General features: G+C 39.5%; 2 protein-coding genes across 2 annotated transcripts in view; one reads left to right on the top strand and one right to left on the bottom strand.

Annotated features, from left to right (window-relative positions):
• The window catches only part of tcn2 (transcobalamin II), a 49005-nt gene that overhangs the window by 5991 nt on the left and 18540 nt on the right, over positions 1-24474 (bottom strand). The window contains exons 2-3 of the mRNA XM_055224465.1: positions 9922-9985; positions 8884-9070 (exon numbers count right to left, since the gene is read on the bottom strand). Of these exons, the coding sequence (XP_055080440.1) occupies positions 8884-9070; positions 9922-9979 (245 nt within the window). The 5' untranslated portion in view covers positions 9980-9985. The remainder of the gene's footprint in view (positions 1-8883; positions 9071-9921; positions 9986-24474) is intronic.
• ccdc117 (coiled-coil domain containing 117) lies at positions 10545-23689 on the top strand. The gene is given in 7 exon segments (XM_033973009.2): positions 10545-10751; positions 11923-12086; positions 13211-13258; positions 14770-14835; positions 14837-15001; positions 17985-18128; positions 23173-23689. Coding segments are annotated over 6 exon segments (810 nt in total). The 5' UTR covers positions 10545-10751; positions 11923-11943; the 3' UTR covers positions 23417-23689.

Raw genomic sequence — 24474 nt, 5'->3', positions numbered from 1 at the left:
ATGTCCATGCAAAATTTCAAATGTTTGTGATTGTTTGAGCTACGGGCCATTTAAAACTTCAAAAAACATATTTTTTCTTTGCAGGCTGGCCACACCCACATTTTATAACTTCCATAAATTCCAAAAGAGTTCCCTATAATCCCACATGGGTCTAGTAAATTGTGACCATTTTGCAAGTTTCTTGAATGAAAATCCACGACATAAAAAATCCAAATGTGAGAGTTAAAATTTGGAAAAAATGGGGTTCCGCCCACAATGTCCGACTTCCTGTAGGGTTTAGGGTGGGGTCATAATATAATTTTTTCACTTGTCTTGACATGTTCTATGTTTGTACCAAATTTCATTTGTCTACGATGAAAAAGGTCTCTCATTGCCGTAATGTATTTCAAATTTTGAGGTGGCGCTATTGAGTCATTTTGATACGTTAATTTTTTTTCCACATGAAAATACAACTTGTTTTGCCAATCTTGAATTTTAGGCCATAGTTTGATGAGTGTAGCACATCTATTTAGTCTAAAACAAAGTGCAGCACTCTGAACCCCATTCATTTCAATGACACATTTATTATGTTACCACGGTAACATAGTTGAAAATAGAGGTATGTTCTCGTTGGCTTTTTTGTTCCGTATGATGAGAGGAATATGTGTACCAAATTTCAATGGTCTATGACAAAGTAATAATTTTTCATCCCAGTTATCCAAAACCCATGTATTTCAATGGGAAATGTCAGACGTTGCCATGGCAACACCTTTGAAAATAGAGGTATGGTGTCATTGACTTTTTTGTTCAGTATAGCAATAGGGATGTCCATGCCAAATTTCAAATGTTTATGTCGAAGTAATTTTTTTGGTCCAATTCAAAAGTTCAAGGGGGCGCTGTGGAGCAATTTATTGTCTGACCTGTGTAAATTGTATATCTATGTGTTCAGATCAACAGTTTTAATAAAAAAGTATATTCATGCCGGAATGTAGGACACTAACTGTTTGAGTTACATGCAATTAAAAACTTTACAAAATGGCTTTTTTCTTTGCAGGCTGGCCACACCCACATTTTATAATTTAGAAAATTCCAAAAGAGTTTTGTATAATCCCACATGGGTGTAGTTCATTTTGACCAATTTTCATGTATCTGGAATGAAAATTCGAGGCGTAAAAAATTAAAAGGTGAGAGGTGAAATATTGGAAAAATGGGGTTCCGCCCACAATGGCCGACTTCCTGTAGGGTTTAGGGTGGGGTCATAATATAATTTTTTTCTTGTCTTGACATGTTCTATGTTTGTACCAAATTTCATTTGTCTACGATGAAAAAGGTCTCTCATTGCCGTAATGTATTTCAAATTTTGAGGTGGCGCTATTGAGTCATTTTGATACGTTAATTTTTTTCCACATGAAAATACAACTTGTTTTGCCAATCTTGAATTTTAGGCCATAGTTCGATGAGTGTAGCGCATCTATTTAGTCTACAACAAAGTGCAGTACTCTGAACCCCATTCATTTCAATGACACATTTATTATGTTACCACGGTAACATAGTTGAAAATAGAAGTATGTTCTCGTTGGCTTTTTTGTTCCGTATGATGAGAGGAATATGTGTACCAAATTTCAATGGTCTATGACAAAGTAATAATTTTTCATCCCAGTTATCCAAAACCCATGTATTTCAATGAGAAATGTCAGACGTTGCCATGGCAACACCTTTGAAAATAGAGGTATGGTGTCATTGACTTTTTTGTTCAGTATAGCAATAGGGATGTCCATGCCAAATTTCAAATGTTTGTGACAAAGTAATTTTTTTGTGTACCATTTAAAATTTCAAGGGGGCGCTGTGGAGCAATGTAATATTTGACATATGTAAATTGCATATCTATGAACTCAAAATAAGATTTTAAACAAAACATATATTAATGCCGGGAATTAGGACACTGCATGTTTTAGTTACGGGCCATTTAATACTTCAAAAAAATCTTTTTTCTTTGAAGGCTGGCCACACCCACATTTTATAACTTTCAAAAATTTAGGAGAGTGACCTATAATCCCACATGAGTCTAATTTATTTTGAACAATTCACAAGTTTCTTGAATGAAAATCCAATGTGCAAAAAATTCAAATGTGAGAGGTAAAATTTTGAAAAAATGGGGTTCCGCCCACAATGGCCGACTTCCTGTAGGGTTTAGGGTGGGGTCATAATATAATTTTTTACTTGTCTTGACATGTTTTATGTTTGTACCAAATTTCATTTTTCTACGATGAAAAGGGTCTGTCATTGCCGCAATGTATTTCAAATTTTGAGGTGGCGCTATTGAGTCATTTTGATACGTTAATTTTTTTGAACATCAAAATACAACATTTCTTGCCAATCTTGAATTTTAGGCCATAGTTTGATGAGTGTAGAGCATCTATTTAGTCTATAACAAAGTGCAGTACTCTGAACCCCATTCATTTCAATGACACATTTATTATGTTACCACGGTAACATAGTTGCAAATAGAGGTATGTTGTCATTGGCTTTTTTGTTCAGTTTGCCAAGCCAATTGTCCATGTCAAATTTCAAATGTTTACGTCAAAGTAATTTTTGTGGTACAATTAAAAAGTTCAAGGGGGCGCTGTGGAGCAAAAAAAATTCTGACATATGCAAATTGTATATCATTTCGTGCAGATCAAGATTTTAAACAAAATGTATATTAATGCCGGGAAATAGGACACTGCATCTGTGAGTTATGCACACTTTAACACTTCAAAATATTGCTTTTTAATTTGAAGGCTGGCCACACCCACATTTTATGATGTAGAAAAATCCAAGAGAGTTCCCTATAATCCCACATGAGTCTAGTTCATTTTCACCAATTTGCAAGTTTTTTTGAATGAAAATTCACGGCGCAAAAAATCCAAATGTGAGAGGTAAAATTTTGAAAAAATGGGGTTCCGCCCAAAATGGCCGACTTCCTGTAGGGTTTAGGGTGGGGTCATAATATAATTTTTTACTTGTCTTGACATGTTCTATGTTTGTACCAAATTTCATTTGTCTACGATGAAAAAGGTCTCTCATTGCCGCAATGTATTTCAAATTTTGAGGTGGCGGTATTGAGTCATTTTGATACGTTAATTTTTTTGAACATCAAAATAAAAACTTTTTTGCTAATCTTGAATTTTAGGCCATAGTTTGATGAGTGTAGAGCATCTATTTAGTCTACAACAAAGTCCAGTACTCTGAACCCCATTCATTTCAATGACACATTTATTATGTTACCACGGTAACATAGTTGCAAATAGAGGTATGTTCTCATTGGCTTTTTTTATCTGTATGATGAGAGGAATATGTGTACCAAATTTCAATGGTCTATGACAAAGTAATAATTTTTCATCCCAGTTATCCAAAACCCATGTATCTCAATGAGAAAAGTCAGACGTTGCCATGGCAACACCTTTGAAATTAGAGATATGTTCTTATTGTTTTTTTTTGTTCAGTTTGCCAAGCCAAATGTCCATGCCCAATTTCAAATGTTTACGTCAAAGTAATTTTTTTGGTACAATTCAAAAGTTCAAGGGGGCGCTGTGGAGCAAAAAAAATTCTGACATATGTAAATTGTATATAATTTCGTGTAGATCAAGATTTTAAACAAAATGTATATTAATGCCGGGAAATAGGACACTGCATGTGTGAGTTATGCACACTTTAACACTTCAAAATATTGCTTTTTTTTTGCAGGCTAGCCACACCCACATTTTATGATATAGAAAAATCCAAGACAGTTCCCTATAATCCCACATGGGTCTAGTTCATTTTCACCAATTTGCAAGTTTCTTGAATGAAAATCCAAGGCGCAAAAAATCCAAATGTGAGAGGTAAAATTTTGAAAAAATGGGGTTCCGCCCACAATGGCCGACTTCCTGTAGGGTTTAGGGTGTGGTCATAATATAATTTTTTACTTGTCTTGACATGTTCTATGTTTGTACCAATTTTCATTTGTCTACGATGAAAAAGGTCTCTCATTGACGTAATGCATTTTGATTTTTGAGGTGGCGCTATTGAGTCATTTTGAAAGAATAATTTTTTTGAACATCAAAATAATAAATTTTTCGCCAAACTTGAATTTTGGGTCCAATAAAATTGACTTTTCGTTAACGTTCAGGGGGTCAAAAGTGGCTTCAATCCGGCCACCAAAATAATAATAATAATAATGGAAACGCATTTTCCACCCATTATTTTTCTCCTAAACTGTAAAAGCTACAGTCATGTGACTTTCTCACATTGTGCCCCATCACAAATAAGGCCCCCGTGATTTTTTTCACACATCCACATCAAAGCGTTTGTCTTCTACGAATATTTGAAAATTAAATTTGAAGAGGGCGCTAGAGAGCCATTTTGTGAGAGAGTGCCTTGATTTGCATATCATTGCGTTCAGCTCACAAATGTGCATAAACGCTGTATTAGCGTTTTCCCAACAAAAAATGTGTGAAAGACAAATATTTTATTGAAATATTGCAAAAATTGCGATTTTGTTGAAAATTCACCCTGACCACACCCAAAGTCATAATCAAAATGTAATTGTTAATCTTTAATCACACATGGGTTTAGTTGGATTTGGCCAAATTTGAAGTGTTTGTGATGAAAACTGTGCGAGAAAATGTCCTGAATGCGAGGGTGTGCACTTTTGTCGTTCCCGGGTTTGATCCAATATGGCCGACTTCCTGTACATTTTAGGGCGGGGCCATAATATCATTTTTGTCATGTCCCGACATGTACTATTTTTTAATGTGAGTTTCAGATTTTTATGTTGACTTTTGTCCGAGTCGGGCTCCCATTGGTCCCATGAAAATCAAAGTTTGAGGTGGCGCTACCGAGTCGTCTTTCGTTATTTTTTCTCGGGGTCTTTTGTGACAATTAGAGCTCGTCGAGTTCTAATTTTTGACACCACTCACTGCCATGTCGGGGCGTGTTTACTACTTGATTTTTGCCATTTTCCATGCTCCGGACGCGGTTTTAATGAGTCCCTCGCCGGGACGGAGTCCCAGGCTCGGGCCTAATAATGGAAACGCATTTTCCACCCATTATTTTTCTCCTAAACCATAACAGCTACAGTCATGTGACTTTCTCACATCGTGCCCCATCACAAATAAAGCCCCTGTGAATTTTTTCACACGTCCACGACAAATCGATTGTCTTTTATGAATTTATGAAAATGAAATTTGAAGAGGGCGCTAGAGAGCCATTTTGTGAGAGAGTGCCTTGATTTGCATATCATTGCGTTCAGCTCACAAATGTGCATAAACGCTGTATTAGCACTTTCCCAACAAAAAATGTGTGAAAGAGAAATATTTATTTGAAATATTCCAAAATTTGCGATTTTGTTGAAAATTCACCCTGACCACACCCAAAGTCATAATCAAAATGTAATTGATAATCTTTAATCACACATGGGTTTAGTGGGATTTGGCCATATTTGAAGTGTTTGTGATTAAAACTGTGCAAGGTGATGCCCTGAATGTGAGAGTGTAAACTTTTGTCGTTCCAGGGTTTGATCCAATATGGCAGACTTCCTGTAGATTTTAGGGTGGGGCCATAATATCATTTTTGTCATGTCCCGACATGTACTATTTTTTGATGTGAGTTTCGGATTTTTACGTCGACTTTTTTCCGAGTCGGGCTCCCATTGGCCCCACGAAAATCAAAGTTTGAGGTGGCGCTACCGAGTCGTCTTTCGTTATTTTTTCTCGGGGTCTTTTGTGACAATTAGAGATCGTCGAGTTCTAAATTTTGACACCACTCACTGCCAGGTCGGGGCGTGTTTACTACTTGATTTTTGCCATTTTCCATGCTCCGGACGTGGTTTTAATGAGTCCCTCGCCGGGACGGAGTCCCAGGCTCAGGCCTAATAATACATTTTCTTCCGCTTATCCGGGACCGGGTCGTGGGGGCAGCAGTCTAAGCGGGGACTCCCTGATTTCCCTCACCCCAGACACGTCCTGCAGCTCCTCCCGGGGACCCAAGGCTTTCCCAGGCCAGCCGAGAGACATAGTCCCTCCAGCGTGTCCTGGGTCTTCTTCGGGGCTTCCTCCCGGTGGGACATGCCCAGAACACCTCCCTAGAGGAAGAGGCATCCTGAACAGATGCCGGGGCCACATCAACTGGTTCCTCTCGACGTGTAGGAGCAGCGGCTCTACTCCGAGCTCTTCCCATGTGACTGCTTGTATCAGTGATCTCGTCCATTCAGTCATTACCCAGATCTCATGACCACAGGTGAGAGTGGAATGTAGATTGACCGGTAAATGGAGAGCTTTGCCTTCCAGTTCAGCTCCTTCTTTACCACAGTGGACCAATACAGCTGCTGCATCACTACACCAATCCGCCTGTCAATCTCACGCTCCGTCCTTCCCTCACTCGTGAACAAGACCCCGAGATACTTGAACTTCAATCAATCAATCAATCAAACTTTCACTCAAGCGTTCCGCCCGCACTGTAATCGGTGTTGGTGAAGCACTGCCTCCCCCTCCTGAGACGTTGGACGGAATCTCTTTGAGGCCGTCCAATAGTCCTCCTCCATGGCCTGCCCAAACTCTTCCCAAACCCGAGTTTTATCCTCTGCGACTGCACAGGCCACGGCACGCTTGGCCCGCTGGTACTCGTCAGCTGATTCAGGAGTCCCACGAGCCAACAAGGCTAGATAGGACTCCTCCTTCAGCCTGAGGGCATCCCTTACTTCCGGTGTTCAACACCGGCTTCAGGGGTTGCCGCCGCGACAAGCACCGCAGACCTTATGACCACAACTACGAGCAGCCGCTCGACAATAGGTCGGAGATCAGATAACACAACAACAAAGTCGATCATCAACCTCCGACCTAGGGTGTCCTGGTGCCACGTGCACTGACGGGACAACCTTGTGCTCGAACATGGTGTTTGTTATGGACAAACTGTGACTAGCACAGAAGTCCAATAACAAAACACCGCTCAGGTTCAGATCAGGGAGGCCATTCTTCCAATCATGCCCCTCCAGGTGTCACTGTCATTACCCACATGGGCATTGAAGTCCCCCAGGAGAACAACGGAGTCCCCGGTTGGTGTACTAACTAGTACCCCTCCCAGGGACTCCAATAAGGCCAGGTACTCTGCACAGCTGTTTGGGCCGTAGGCCGACACAACAGTGAGAGACCTGTCCCCGACCCAGAGGCGCAGGGACGCTACCCTCTCGTTCACCGGGGTGAACTCCAACACGCGTCAGCTGAGCTGTGGGGCAATGAGCAAGCCCGGCTATATCTAGCCAGTAATGCTCAACCTCCCTAACAAGCTCAGGCTCCTTCCCCCCCAGTGAGGTAACATACCATGTCCCCAGAGCCAGTCTTCATGTCCGGAGATCTGGTCGTCGAGGCCCCTGCCTTCAACTGCCGCCTAGATCACACTCGCCCCTCACAGCTCCTCATGCAGGTGGTGGGTCCACAGGAGGATGGCCCCACCTCGCTGCTCGTTAACGAGCATCCACCCCAGGCCTGGCTCCAGGGTGGGGCCTCGGTAACGCCAATCCGGGAGACGTAACAGGCCTTGTTCTTACACTCCTGACCCCCATCCTTGAACCGCCACCTTAACGTGGTGGAGGGGTTTGAGCACTCAAATGATCCTGGGAGCTATGTTGTCGGAGGCTTTGTGCCCCTGGTAGGGTCTCCTATGGCAAACAGGTCCTGGGGGACGGGTCAGACTAAGAGTGGTTCAGAAGCCCCCCATGACGAGTGTAAGATAATAACATTATATAATAATAATAATAATAATAATAATAATAATAATAATAATAATAATAATAATAATAATAATAATAATAATAATAATAATAATAATAATAATAATAATAATAATAATAATAATAAAGTAGAAGTACATAGTAGTGGTCTAAGAAATTACTCAAGTAAGAGTAAAAAAGCATTTGGAAAAAACACTGTAAGAGTAACTTAAAGAGTAATAGTCAGGACAGCATCTGATTTATAATTTTAAATTAATGTAATTGGAAGGACTCATTAAATAATGCACAAAATGTGGTATTTTCAAAGGACAGGCACAAAAAGGAGACAAACAAAATCATATCTGAAGGAGTGGAGCAAGAAACACAAATATTCAAATCATTTCATATTGTTAGCATAAAGTTTTTGTCCCTTGTACACAGTGGGAAGAAGAACCAAAACTTTTACTCAAGTAAGAGCACTGTTACTTCAATACAAAAATCTTACTCACATAGGAGTAAAAGTATATTGCTAGAAAAGTACTCTGAAAATACTATTTCTTATTACCCATTACCCACCTGTGATGATTAATACTGAAAAACTACCACCTGCCATCCTACACTGCCTGGCCAAAAAAAAAGCGCATGTACTCTAATATTTTTGTTGGATTGCGTTTAGCTTTTATTACAGCACGCATTCGCTGTATGATTGTTTTAAGCTTGTGACAAGCTTCTGCAATTTCACAAGATTTATTTCCATCCAGTGTTCACCAAGATTTTGCATTGATGATGGTAGAGTCTGACTGCTGTGTAAGGCCTTTTCCAGCACATCCCAAAGATTCTCAATGGGGTTGATGTCTCATGCTCCCTGAAGCACTCTTTCACAATTTGAGCCCGATGAATCCTGACATTGTCATTTTGGAATATGCCTGTGCCATCAGGGAAGAAAAAATCCATTGATGGAATAACCTGGTCATTCAGTATATTCAGGTAGCCAGTTGACCTCATTCTTTGAGCACATAATGTTGCTGAACCTAGACCAGACCACCTGCAGCAACACCAACCTATTTGCTTAGTTAAATACAGGTGGTGACTTTTTTTTTTGGCCAGGCAGTGTATGTGAGAGAGGGACATATTCTCATTCTGGAGCGTGTAGCCCGCAAACGGGCATGACCACTGACCTCTGGATGTGAGCGTGCAGCAGACTGGTGAGACGGTGTAGGTGGGTGCTCTCTTGGGCCTGATTGTGCAGGTCCGACAGACGCAGGGCCAGGTGCACACTGGGGTTAGGCAGCCCCTCCTGAGTCTCCACTGAGCGCAGCAGAGCCTTATTCAGGGCCACCAGCAGCTCACTGTTCACCTGGGAGTCTACAGCAAAGAGAGTATAGTTTTTAGTTCACGTGTCAGAAATGCCACGTTCAGCGAGAAAGTTAAGTAACCTGAGCAGAGTTCAAAGTGCAAAGCAATCTGATGAGGAGAGTTTAGAATTCAATGTATACCCCAATGGCCTCATAAATGAGTCACCTCCACAGGCCTATTACAGTCATGTTACATAGTGCTTTAAGCTGCGTTCACACTTTCACACACACTACATCAAAACTGGACTAAACCCTGAGCTAAATCTGGACTCAACCTCGACAAAACCAGGACAAGAACCAGACCAAACAAAGTCAGCAATAATTTGCGCAAAAATATATTGTATATTACACAGTAATGTAACTTTCAGGAGGTTCATAAATTTACATGTTAGTTTGGGAAATCGCTTGATAATACTACCACTATCATGCCATTCGTGTCTTGTGGTAAAAGACAAACATGCAGTATTCAAGAGGAGGAGGTCACTGAGGTATTTCTGAAATATTCTGTGCTTTTTAAACATGAAAAATTTTCAGACTACTCAGACAGAATATCACATGTAATTTACTAGAGCTTAGGCCAAATTGATTACACAATCATCAAGATCCCCAAAAGAAATTGCTAAATAATAAATTCTACAGACACACAGTAATAAGAGTTGTATTACTTCTGTTAAAAGAAAAAAAAAAATACTACAGATGAAGCTTTAGTTACAAGATCAAATTATTTTAGACACTTTGCCAAAACATGCTATACATTTAAATAAATGGAAAGTCTGTGAACCCATGTGATCGGGTAACTATTTTGTCAATATTTGGCCATAAATCTTGTTTTTAATCAAAGAAAAGGCTTAGGTCACTTACTGCATGTCTCTTCACAGACCACAGCTGCCAGCACTGAGAGGATGAGCAAAGGAACCATTCTGGAAGCGATTCGGTATAACAATATATTATAGACCAGTTTTATTCCGAGTAATTTTAGTGAAAACTATACAGCTATCACAAACATCAGCACAGTAACACCAACAAAATAAACCAAGTATGTGAAAAGTGCTGCAGAACTAGGCGATATCCCTACCTGTTCACTGCTGAGTGCTCAGAGCGGAGTAAGGACACTATGCTCTCTTACGGTCACATGACACCTGTTATTTGAGATAACAAAGCTCCAAAAATGCCCAACTGTGGCTTTAAACGGCACAAGGGCACGTGATATTGTGAACAGGAAAAAAGTGTAGTCCCTTGCGGATTTCAAACGATTCTAATATAAAATAAATCAAATAAATTTTCAGTTATACTAGGCATTTTTTTTTTAGTTTTGGCTTTTAAATATTTCTATTGTGCCTAAAAGGGCGTAAAAATTAGAGATTTGCTTTAAATCCTTTGCTTTTGTATGACAAGAAATACATTACCCATGATGCAATCCGTCTACGTTGACTACGCACTTTCTAGAAGCTTGCGGAGTGTTTTGGCGTTGCGGGAAAGCCGAGCCGAGGCTAAGAGCTCCAGCGACCACGCATATGGGCTCATTTCCCGGCCTCTCTGTTTACCACCGGACAGCAACGGACCTGGGCTATTTTACTTAAACTTATAACGCTTTTGTGCACGAAAGGATCATATTTAAAACTGGCTAAACGTGCAGGGCTAGTCACTAAACATTACAGAAGACATCATCGACAGACAAGACAGCTGCACAGGTCTGGAGTTAAAGATCCACTATTTATAACTTTAATAATCTTGTCACTTATTGTTTATTATAATCAGAATGTTAGTAATAATATAACGCTATTTGTCAGGGATAAAGGAGCTTGCGTACTTTTATAGATAGAAACTTAAAATGGGGTAATTGCAAGGGCCTCCTCTGGATTATGTCAGTTTATTATTATACTGTATATTATACTGTTTTGCAGATCATTGGTTAAAACATTACAAATTTATAGCTGACACGCCCACCTTTTTAAACTTAATTTTGGACTATAAATTCAACAGGCAATATTTGAGGAAATTAGCTTACCAAGTTGAGGTTAACTTTGTTTTCTTCCCTGAAATGTGTTTCACGTGCTAAGTGCAAATATTAAAGGTGCACTGTGTAATTTTATTAGTGAAATGTCTGAAACTGGTTGTATCCAGATATTTAAAGCTTTGTTTCATAGTACATTAAACTTGTCTATCTCTCAATCGACGAGCAAATGGCACCAGCAGTCACAGCTCAGATCTGTGTACAGGATGCATGTTTTTCAACGTGTTTTTGAACAATAAAAACATCTGTAGTAGTTGCAAGATCGAATTTAATGTCTTGCAGTGGAACAGTTCTGGCTTGTTGTTTTTTTTGTTTTTTTTTTTGTTGTTTTTTTTTAGAAATTAGAAATTTATCGTGAAAAGGGTAGGGAATAAGCATTTGTGGGACGTTTTGTATAATCGTGATAATCGCTAACAAAAATAATGGCCATTATATCACCAGAATGTGCAGAAAAAAAGCACTTATTCATGATGATTTCATCTAGATTGTTGTTGTTTTTACGTGTAACAAAGTACAATCCTATAACAGTTTAAATATTAGACTTATTCTTAATACTAAAATTATAATTATCCATAAATGTTGTAAACTATCAGCAAAGTTAATAATCTCAATTATTTTGGCCTTGATAATCATGACATCAAATTTCAATATTGTCCCATGCCTAATCTCTACAAACATGTAACCCCCCATCAGAAAAGTTACATAGTGTCCCTTTACGACCCTGAGTAAGCTAAACAATTGATGCATGTCTGCATGCTGCCTATTGACCATTACACTGATCTTGAAGTATCTTTTCATTTACATTTTTAAAGTCCTTTGTCTTAGCCTTGTCTTATACTGTGTTGCAGACTGTAGTAGGCTGGTCTAGCATGCATCACCCAGCCTCTGTGTTTCAGCTGGGTCTGCTGCCCTCCATGTACCCCTTCTGTGTCCCCAGCAGCCCCCCTGAGTTCACCCTGGGAGCTCCAGTCACAGCCCCACGCCTGCACAAGCCAGCACACTTCTCCAACAGGTAAGATCCACAGCTTTTCATTTAGCTTCAATAAGCTTTCATTAGAATTTCATGATGTTGTAATTTCAGATTGAGGGCAGGGGCCTACAGAGCTCAACAGTCTCGCTCACAATTTTATATTTAATACAGATGAAATTAATATTGCTAAAATACTGATTTCTGTTGTAATATAGTGAGTCCTTGGGTTTAGTAGAAGTTTAGTAGTAGTAGAATGATCAGGATCAACTAGTGAATTAACCTTTTGGATATCTCAAGACAAAGTACTGTGTAATCAATAGGGAAAACTGCCTCCCATCCACAAGTATTTCATCATCACATACTAGAATCTTAAAACCACCAATTTAACTCTATGGGAGAATCACTGTTTTTGAAAGAAATAGCCAAACTTAAAATCCACTAATCTTAAACCTTATGAGATTAATGCTGCAAGTTTGAGGAGCCAATCCCAAACAAATGTTGATGTCTTAGAGGTGTACTGTGTAACATTTCTGGTGGAGGGATGTACTTTTGTCTACGGAGATGGGGTTTTTTGCATTTAATGTTCCACAGAATGGCATTAATGTTATTTGGCAGGTGATGCCATAAGGCAAAGTTACATGTCAAATTTGTGGAGAGACTTGTGTATCAGTGATTTTTATTTTATTTATTTTTTAGCAATTAAACCACCTGTAATTGAATACTTACAGGGTAGATATCTTTAATGATATACTGTGGGACATTCCAGAAAAAAAAAAACATCTCCATTGAGACAGACCCTCGACCAGAAAAGTTACATAGTGCACCTTTTGAAGTTCTTTCAACTGACAATAAGATTTTGGGTTGAATAATGGCACCACTCTCTGAAGCTGTTGTGAAAAATAATTTCACTTTTGTTTTTTTAAACTGACAGTGAAGAGGTTGAACTTTGTGCCAGTTTTTGTTTCATGTGGCTAGGCCCAGTAATTACAAAGATATAAACTATAAACCAGGTCACCAAATCTGTAATCTGACAACAAATTCCACCATAGAATTCATAATCTCAGACATAAAATTACATGCCTCTTTATAAATTATCTATATTGTTAATTTTTAGCCTTACTATTGACCTGCGCTTGGGGTGTAATGTCTTTTCCTCCCTCCTGCAGCTGGGAGACCAGGTGTCTCAGAAAGCACAGACGGAGAAGCGACAATGAGTAAGTGAAAAGTCACATTGTAATATTGTTTATCTTGTCTATTTGGTCATGTTAACAGACATATTAAAAATCAATTTACATGAAATTTTAATAATCTGACAACTCCAGAAATCCAATAATCTGATATGAGTAATCCAGTCGTTCACACCTGTGCAGGTTTTGACAAAAATCATGCAAAAAGGGCAAACTAATATGGCAAAGACAAAAATGAAAGAACACTCTAAAAGGCCTATATTATGTTATTTTGTGATTCATGTTTTGATGTTTCCTCATCACAAGCATACCTGGAGTTGTGTTTTGTTTCATTCACACATGTTTACACACAAATCCTGTTTATTTAGACTGAGTTCATCTCTCAAACGGAAAACACTCTATTCCACCTTGTGATATCATGTGGTAATACAGGAAGTGCTCCATTGTGTTTTTAAACTCCATACACCTTCACTAGAACCATTTGGATAATGTCAGCTCTGGAATTGCCAATCGCTACTGAACAAATGGTAAAAGATAGCTGTTAAATGGAAAACTACCACTACATGACATCACAAGGTGTGACAGACCATTTTGATCTTTGGAGATGTAGACAGACTAATAATCCACGCCTTTAAGATTGAAAGAATTATTTTAAAATGCATTGTTCTTTGTTCCAAATACAACAGTTAATCTAAAAATCTACCAGGTGTCACCAGGTGATATTGATGATCAGATTTCACTTGTGCATGTAAACCAAATAATTGGTTATCAGATTATTGTAGTTACTAGGGCTGCATGATATGAGAAAAAGAAGCAATATTCAATAACTGTTTTGCATTGTGATAGTGATATTGTTGTGACATTTTAACATACTTTTTGGCACAGTAAGTTCAGTTACATTAACAAAAATGTACCGGTACATGCCCTCATTTACCTTTCAAACTGGGACCAACCCAGTTCTAATGTAGGACTTAAACAGGAAAATCATGAATGCAATCTGCCTTTTTGTCCACTTTACTTGACATAAACAGGGCACTTTTGTAAAATGGAGAGATTTGTGTTGCAATATATATTTTTTCTTGATATATCAATTGCATCAGCCAATATTGCGATATAGATTCTGTTGTCTAACACATTGCATTCCCACTAGTATGTGACCAGCTTTTATCTATTAGGTTTTAGTGTTGTCACGATACTAAAATTTCAAACTATTTCAATACTATGGAATAGACTTGATATTCAATACAGATTCTGATGCCACTATGATAATAATAAACACTCTTTATTTAGACAATAGAACGTCATTTTCTACATTAAATCGTAGTACCATGTGGTCTTATATCTGTTCTGATACAGCTCAGGATCATTCTAAAGCTATTGAGGAAAGGTTTATTTCTGTCCTGTGAATGTGACTTTTTTAGTATCAATACTTGTTCAAATGAATATCTGAATGTCAATGCTCATGATTATTCAGACCAGTATCAATAAACCATTTTATCTCAACCTCCCTAATCTCAAATCTTCTTGTGCGTGTTCAGGGTGTGCACTGCCAAACGCAGGCGCCTCATGGAGATAGAGGGGGTGCTGCGCTCCTCATCCATCATTGCCGTGGGTCATGGGGAACAGCAGCTCCTCTGTTACTCCCTCGAGTGGCTCCGCTCTTCCCTGTCCCACTCCTCACACATCCCTCGCCCAGCCTGCACTAGGCCCTCACAGTTCCTGCATGGAGATGGAGGCTGCTCAGAGGAGACTGCAGGAGATAGAGGACCGGTATGTATAGTTTAGTTTGGATTTGTCTTGAGGATTGTTGATGGGAGATTAGATATATATATGAGAGAGAGAGAGAGAGAGAGAGAGAGAGAGAGAGAGAGAGAGAGAGAGAGAGAGAGAGAGAGAGAGAGAGAGAGAGAGAGAGAGAGAGAGAGAGAGAGAGAGAGAGAGAGAGAGAGAGAGAGAGAGAGAGAGAGAGAGAGAGAGAGAGAGAGAGAGAGAGAGAGAGAGAGAGAGAGAGAGAGAGAGAGAGAGAGAGAGAGAGAGAGAGAGAGAGAGAGAGAGAGAGAGAGAGAGAGAGAGAGAGAGAGAGAGAGAGAGAGAGTGAGAGAGTGAGAGAGTGAGAGAGTGAGAGAGTGAGAGAGTGAGAGAGTGAGTGAGTGAGTGAGTGAGTGAGTGAGTGAGTGTGTGAGTGTGTGAGTGAGTGAGTGTGTGAGTGTGACTGACCTGCTGACCATCCCACGTGAGCCATCCTCCAGTTTGACCCAAAGGCGGCAGGCTGGAAATGACCACGAGGCAAGCCCCGCACCCGATGGCTTGACGTCATTGTGGGCGACCTCCAACAACTTGGAGTCACCATAGAGGACGCAGAGCAGCTGGCCCTAGACAGCCAGCGTTGGAAAAAACTGGTTCACCTGGTCGGCTCAACGCATGGGGACGGGATGCCCCCCTCCCCTTTGCTGGAGCATTAGAAGAAGAACATAGATATATATATATATATAGATATATTATTATTATTATTATACCATCTGCTATACCACATGCAGTGGTATAGCAGATGGTGTTGTCTGCTCCAGGCCTGGGCAGGGTGCACTCACTGGCTGTGGTTACATGCACACTCAAATTCTGATTAATGTCAGCTCTTTGGAGCAGTAAAATCATCAGATTTCTTTCTGATCATAATCTCCCTGAATACTCACAACACATTTTGTGGTCATTTAAATACCGTATTTTCCAGACTATACATCTCTCTGGAGGATAAGTCGCACCAGAGAAAAAAATGCATAATAATGAAGAAAAAAACATAAGTCGCACTTATAATAATAACAATAAAAAAGAGAACAACAGGCTGAAAGCAGTACAGCACGCTGACGTAACACATAGAGAACGAAGTGAATATGTGTCTGGTATGTTAACGTAAGATATTAACAGTTAATCAGATAACTAAGCTAAAGTAACATGCCGGCTTGTCCACAAACACAAGAGACATGAGATTTCTTTTCACTGATGTTTACTGTGGTCTTACTTCTTCATCACACTTCACACTGTAGAACTAGCAAACACATAAAATATAACATAAGCTCTGGCTCATATTACATATACATACCAAATTGCATATATGAAATGTATTAAAGAAAAAGAATCAAATACATTTTCTTACAGATATTACAAACACACCAGCACCATCTATTGGTCAAACAAGGGAACTGTAAGATGTTTAATCAACCATTACATAACATGTATTTATTCAGCTGCATGAAGCATAGACAACAAACTGAATACATGTCTGGTATGTTAACGTAAGATATTAACAGTTAATCAGATAACTAAAGCTTTAAAAAACAAGCTAAAAAGTTTACTCTCAGTCTCACTCCAAATCACTAAATCCATAGAATTGTTCATCCTCGGTATCGCTTCTGCACTCCGTCAACTCAGGAAGTAGATGAAGTGCTGCTCCCACATCTGCGTGGCTGTGTTACTGGTACACAAGCCTAGAGGGCCCTCGCATTAGTCACATCTGAGTTTAAGTTGCACCCCCAGCCAAAATATGAAAAAAAAGTGCGACCTATAGTCCGGAAAATACGGTAATCTTAAAGCAGGGGGTATTTTACTTCTATGAGATATTAATTGCTAACACATAACATATTTAGATCACCGTATGACCTTATTGATTTGAAAATGCAATATTTGCTGAATATAATGTTTTAACATGTTTAATTGGTTTAATTTGTATTTTTGACACTCAATTTTTGAGTCTCCCCGCCCTTTACTCTCCACACTCTCTTCCTTCAGAGCGCTATCACATTACAATTTTACAATTGGCGTGCATTCTGCTAATGAAACTACTGCACATCACATCAGGTTTGTGAAATTGTAGTGCATTGTTTTTGTTTTGGAAAACTTCGCTGTACAAACGTTGGTGATTTAGGTTTGTGGGCTGAGATTTAGACAGGCTCATCTTGCTAACCGTAAGGAGCGATCGCTAGATTACTCAAACATACATGGATGGCATTTAAAACCTCTTCAGGCATGTTTTTGATGAGTGAACAACTTTATAACATGGTAGAGCTCAAACAATACATTTTGCATAATACTCATTTTTTAAATGTTCACAAATCAGATAATAATCAGATTATGGTGTGCATGTGAACAAGGCCTCTGTAGGCCACTATTGGAGGATAGACCAAATCAGAAAAGTAATAAAAACTGGGGTACCTGGATTTTTTTGTAAATGAGTCTTTTCCCTAAAAGTGTACATTGCAAAAGCAGCACTTTGTGATAAAATGAGGCCACTGCTTACTGTCTGCAGCTAATGAAGTATTTTTGTTTCTCATCTACTTGGACCTAAGCAGAGAAATCAGCGTTTTCATTGTCTGTTCTTCAGTGGTCCTCTCTGGTTTCACTTTGTTTTCTGAAAAAATTAGAGGAGGTTTGGTGGTCATTTGGACACTGTTGCAATCAAGATGTTTCAGCCCCTATCCAGAAGACATTTTCAATTTGATGGTAATGCCTTGTGGCACTAGGATCTGAAAATTCCAATTACAAATTCCAATGCATGTGGGTATTAATGATGTGCTAAGGGGCCAGACAGATTTAAATACTTTCGTCCTTCTACAGTGTGAAAATCGGGTACCCCAGCCAAATGTCATTTGCTGATTTTCTAAGGTGTAAATACCAGTGAGATGAGAGGATGTGGTACGCTATGTGCCATTTCCCCTGCTCAGTCCTGCTCAGACTTGGTCCACATGAGTGTGTGTTTCAGAATCACACTGGAGGACGACTCGGACTCGGAGCTGGAGGTAGAGGTCTGCCCCCGAAGGCCAGTGCTGGTACTGTCGGACAGTCTGAAGAAGGGTCTGCAGAGGGGACTGACCGACATCCTGCCCCACACTGTGGCTCAGTCTATGTATGTGCTCATGCCTCACCACTCACTCTGCTACAGTGAACTCACCGGGGAACAGGAATACATACACCAATATTAGTAGTAGTGTTTCATATATAAGGGTGTGTGTAGTTTAGCCTTTTTTAGTTCAGAAGTATTTCAGTCACCTTGGTAATCAATTTTAAAATATCTTTCTTTGGATTTGGTCCACAAATGTCACTATGTGAATTCCTTGAATAAGCGGTAGGGTTTAGATGACTCATCAACATTTGAGCTGACATAGACACAGACAGTTTGGGGCCAGCTTTTTTTTCATGTCGATAGGTCCAGTAATTAGAGATATTAAAGTTGCATTATGTAACTTTTCAGGAAGAGGGTCAGCCACCTGTTTATGGAGGTGTAATCATTTCTCTGGAATGGTCCACAGTATGGCGTTAAACTTGTCTATCTTGCATGTATTCATATATTGAGGTATTTATTGCTTATATGCCTAAAAAAAAGTAAGCCTTCTTATTGTGAGCACTGATGTGTCTCCACAGATCTAACCTTAAACTTGACCTAGAGGGCAAGTCAGTGTCTCTAGTCAGTGACTCACACGAGAGCTCTATTGTATCTGTACAATTTTGAGGAAAATCACAAAAAACAAGCAGTAAACACTAATGTATAGACAAGTAAGTGGTATCTAAAATTAGAATGAGCTCTAATTTTGAGTGAAGGCCCGAAAAAAAAAAGAAAGAAAGATGGCTCAATAGTGCCGCCTCAAAAATGTATTTACATTTCACCAATGGGAGCCTGGCTGAGAAAAATGGCATTGTAGGTAAATGAAACGTATCATTGACCTATTTTTGATGCTATTATGGCCCCACCCTAAATCCTACAGGAAGCCTGCCATATTGGATCAAACAAATTTCATTGACAAAATCACTCATCCTAATCTTTTGACATCTCCAACAGTTTTCATAAAAAACACTACAAACTTGACTAAAAGACACAAAACCCATGTGCAATAAAAGATTATCAATTCACTTTTAAATGGGTGTCATCATGGTAATTTTTCAACAAAATGTCAGTTTTTGGAAAAATTAGACAAATTCTATCTTTCATAAACATTGTCGAATTTGAATGGGCACAATGACATGGAATTTGGATCTTATCTTTTAATATGACTCAAGTGACCCCTTCAAATTTTATTTAAAATAATGTATAAAGCAAGGGTCACCAACCCTGTGCCCGCGGGCACCACGTGAGTCGCCCGCAGACCGGTTCTAAAAATAGCACAACTCGCTAATGAGCTGCATCTAAAATTTAATTTTATTCTGTTGCTATTTTTTTTATCACCCTTGCGTTTATATAGATTTAAAAATGACAATATCTTAAACATATGTTCATTATATGTGAAGTTTAGATAAGTTAAGGTGAACTTTGACCTACTCACTTCAAAGTTCAGTATTGTGCGCGTGACAAAACCAGTGCTCCGCTCGCGAGCGCTGTGAGGATGCGCTGAATGCAGTTTCTTACTCCAAAACATGGTCGAAAATAAAGAGATCACTTTCACGATTTACGACTGTGAAAGATGCCTCTCATCTGCGGAGCGACTGTGGTGACGGCAAAGCGGCACAATGTGGAGGGACACTTCACTACGTCTCACAAAACTCCACACTAACTACCCACGGGGAGAACAAGCCCAGAGCTAAACGCAGCTTTGGGTAAACAACAGGCTTTTTTCACAACACCGGTGAAAAAGTCACACAACGCAACCAAGATTTATTTTAAAATATGTACGCTTATTTTTCTTTAACATTACATAATTGATAACTTTATGAAACATGGTGCAATGTATATTATTTATGTTTTGTTAAAAAGGTTTGTCAATGGATAGTGAAAATGGGACACTTTTCCTATGAGATGTAGTGATGTAAGTGTCATCTGGAAATTTAACAATCACTAAGATTAGTAAAGTTAAAGTGCTGAATACTGATATCTGTTTCCCTCCTTGCTCATTGTTGATAATTATTTTGAGAAATCATTAATGTGATCAGTGTCTTGCAACATGGTCTGTGTGTTCACATAGATGATTATCATTTATCATTATTAATAATGTATAACTAAAGGCAAACTGAGAAAATTTGTTATTTCAGAAGAGCGTCTCAAACTGGTAGCCCTTCGTATGACTCAGTGCCCATAAAGTAGCTCTCAGGTTAAAAAAGGTTGGTGACCCCTGGTATAAAGGGTGCAGGGTGGGCTGAAAATGATTGTTGTATTCCAGTGAAATTGGGCATACACATTGTTTACCTGGCCCTGAGCAAAAAAGTCTATGGAGACCACACCCTATTTCTACATGAAGGTGGCCATTTTGAATAAATATGTACATGGAGATGTCCAAAATCTAGACCTCATACTTTAATGAACTATGGTTTTTATCTGACTCCAAATTGAGGCAGCAACATCAGGGCAGATCTGGGATCAAAAGTTGTTAAAAGAATTTGTATAAATCTCAGGGTGTGGTCATGTCGAGCTCTTAATGAAGCTGCCATTTTGAAAGTTTAAAAAAATCTTTCATACTTTCCAAACATTTCCAGATTCAAACTGCCCAATGTAGTGTTTGTGTATTTTAATGACCTGCACATAAAGATATGCAACTTAAACTTGCTTTAAATATAGCTCTCCAATGCTCCCCTGCAAAGTTGTGGTTCAGAATATTTTTGTTTGTGAAATTTGGTACGCACAGCCTTTATGTGACCCTGAGCAAAAAGTCTATGGGGACCACACCCTAACACTGATGTGAAGGCAGACATTTTGAATCTAATTACAAAGATGTCCAAAATCTAGCACACATACAGTGAGACAAATAAGTATTTGAACACCCTGTGATTTTGCAAGTTCTCCCGCTTAGAAATCATGGAGGGGTCTGAATTTTTCATCTTAGGTGCATGTCCACTGTGAGAGACATAATCTAAAAAACAAATCTGGAAATCAGTGTATGATTTTTTTTAATAATTTATTTGTATGTTACTACTGCAAATAAGTATTTGAACACCTGTCTATCAGCTAGAATTCTGACCCTCAAAGACCTGTTAGTCCACCTTTAAAAAGTCCACCTCCACTCCACTTATTTTCCTAAATTAGAAACACCTGTTTGAGGTCATTAGCTTCATAAAGATACCTGTCCACCCCATACAATCAGTAAGACTCCAACTACTAGCATGGTCAAGACCAAAGAACTGTCAAAATGCACAAGAGACAAAATTGTAGAGGCTGGAAAGGGCTACGGGGCAATTGCCAAGCTGCCAAGCAGCTTGGTGAAAAAAGATCCACTGTTGGAGCAATTATTAGAGAATGGAAGAAGCTAAACATGACTGTCAGTCTCCCTCGGACTGGGGCTCCATGCAAGATCTGGGGGTCATGGGGGTCTCAATGATCCTACGAAAGGTGAGGAATCAACCCAGAACTACACAGGAGGAGCTGGTCAATGACCTGAAAAGAGCTGGGACCACCGTTTCCAAGGTTGCCGTTAGTAATACACTAGTAGTTTAAAATCATGCATTGCACGGAAGGTTCCCCTGCTTAAACCAGCACATGTCCAGGCCCGTCTTAATTTTGCCAATGACCATTTGAAAGAGCCAGAGGAGTCATGGGAGAAAGTCATGTGGTCAAATGAGACAAAAATATGACTTTTTAATTCCACTCACTGTGTTTGGAAGAAGAGGAATGATGAGTACCATCCAAAGAACACTATCCCTACTGTGAAGCATGGAGGTCATGCTTTGGGGGTGTTTTTCTGCACATGGGACAGGATGACAGCACTGTATTAAGGAGAGGATGACCGGGGCCATGTATTGTGAGATTTTGGGGAACAACCTCCTTCCATCAGTTAGAGCATTGAAGATGGGTCGTGGGTGGGTATTTCAACATGACAATGACCTGAAGCACACAGCCAGGATAACCCAGGAGTGGCTCCGTAAGAAGCATATCAAGGTTCTGGAGTGGTCTAGCCGGTCCCCAGACCTAAACCCAATAGAAAATCTTTGGAGGGAGCTCAAACGCCATGTTTCTCAGTGACAGCCCAGAAACCTGACTGATTTAGAGAAGATCTGTGTGGAGGAGTGGGCCAAAATCCCTCCTGCAGTGTGTGCAAACCTGGTGAAAAACTACAGGAAACGTTTGACCTCTGTAATTGCAAACAAAGGCTACTGTACCAAATATTAACATTGATTTTCTGAGGAGTTCAAATACTTATTTGCAGCAGTAACATACAAATAAATTATTTAAAAAATCATACAATGTGATTTCCAGATTATTTCTTTAGGTTGTGTCTCTCATAGTGGACATGCACCTAAGATGAAATTTTCAGACCCCTCCATGATTTCAAAGTGGGAGAACTTGCAAAATCACAGGGTGTTCAAATACTTATTTGCCTCACTGTATCTTGGATAAAAGTTGCTGAAAGAATTTACATACGTCTCAGGATGTGGCCATGATGAACTCTTAACAAAGCAGCAATTTTAAAAGCATAAAAATTCCTGTAACGTTTGCAAACTTCATCAGATTCAGACAAACAATGCATTCTGAGCATCCTAATTTTACACTGCAATGAGCGCTTTTCACAACTTTCAGAGACTAGAGACAAGAGTTTTGCTGCTATGGTAATGCTAACAAACATTGGCACACTAACAGTGCACTTCCTGATTCTCATAGGATAAAACACTGTATAATTGGATGCAGACAGCATATACGCAATACATCTGTACTGGAGCTTAACAAATTTGGCTCAGCTAGAGATGAGTTTGTTTTTTTGGGTTTTTTTTCATCACCACTATGTCTGTGTAATCCCTCAGTCATCTAGGTATGATGCATAGTGAAAAGAAAAATTCAGTCTGCACCATACCAGAATTGAAGAAGCAGCTTGGATGAGCAGCTAATTCTCTGCACTCAAATTCAATCTTTCAACTGGGCAAAAAAAAAAAAAAAAAATTTTATTTTGTCACTACTAGTTTTCACCACTTGCGTTCTAGTAAGTCTCAGGGATAGACCTCGGAATTTATGATGGACTTTCTGGTGTCATTTCCAGGAGCCACTCATGCATGGAGCTGGTGTTGTGGCGGCCTCCAGAAGACCCCTTTAGCCACAGGTTAAAGGAGTCTCTCCAGAAGCAGCGCAGACAGCAGCAGAGTGGGCCCCGACAACTCCCCACACCCTGTCCCTCTCCAGTCCCTCACAGAGACCCCCACTCTCCACCGGCCCTGTACGGATGCCCTGCCCCCACACCTATGTCCAGCCAGGGGAGCCATGGGGAGGAGGCCATGGAGATGTGACCCACCAAAGTCACATTGACAAAGGGACTCAATCAGCTGCGCTAGGCTCTAAAGCTCGGACTTTACTGGAGGGACTTATGTATGTGTGTGAGAGGACTTCCTGTATGACGGGACAACGATATCTTTGTTTGTGGAGTCGTGCCTCTATCTGTGGTGAACTCTCAGAGCTCAGCCATTTGCTGCTCTAAAAGTTTATGTTGCACCTTGTTTTTTGGAAGGTTAGGTACATATAGGCCTGCAACTAATTTGTTTCTTCACTATGAGCAGTGACAGCTTTACTAACAATTATTATTATTATCACAATAACACATTTGATAGATGATATTCTATTTATATTGTTTAAATCCATGAAAAAGAAAGAAAGAAATATATATATTGCTATAGAGAATACCACAATAGACAATAATATTAATAAAACGTGGTTCAAGAAATCTAAAGCTAAATGTTCACACTTTAATTCAGTGTCTCACAAACTGGTATGTGAGAGCTTTCTGGTGGTACTAGACAGCTCTTCAGCTTGTGGTTTTGCCTAATTTAGTTATTTAGTTATTTCATCCACTTTTTTCTCCTCTGGATCTGTTCTTGTTTAGAACTACAGTGCAAATGATATAGTACACTTTTAGACCTGGTTTAGCCCTAGATTAGACCTGGAATAGTTCTAATATAGAGCTAGTTTAGATCTGGTGGGACTTGGAAAGCCAAATCTTTTCTTTGGTAGTACTTGTTGTGAAAGGTTTGAGAGCCATTGCTTTAGTTATATTGTTAGTCATAGTCAATTCAATTCAATTCATTTATTTTTGTAACGCCCAAAATCACAACAACAGTTGTCTCGAAGGGCGTTCATGTTTTGGTTGATGGGGGAAACCGGAGTACCCGGAGGAAACCCATCCAGACACGGGGAGAAACATGAAAAACTCCACACAGAAAGGCCTGGTGACCCGGGGATCGAACCAACCTTCTTGCTGTGAGACATGAGTGATGGCACTCAGTCACCGTGCCGCCAAGACACAAAAAACAAAACAACAGGAAGAATCAGACACAACAAGAAAATCAGACAC

Source organism: Periophthalmus magnuspinnatus, chromosome 9 (genome assembly GCF_009829125.3).
Source record: "Periophthalmus magnuspinnatus isolate fPerMag1 chromosome 9, fPerMag1.2.pri, whole genome shotgun sequence".
Lineage (NCBI taxonomy): Eukaryota > Metazoa > Chordata > Actinopteri > Gobiiformes > Gobiidae > Periophthalmus > Periophthalmus magnuspinnatus.
The sequence above is the reverse complement of the archived record's forward strand: the minus strand, read 5'-3'. Positions and strand labels throughout refer to the sequence as shown.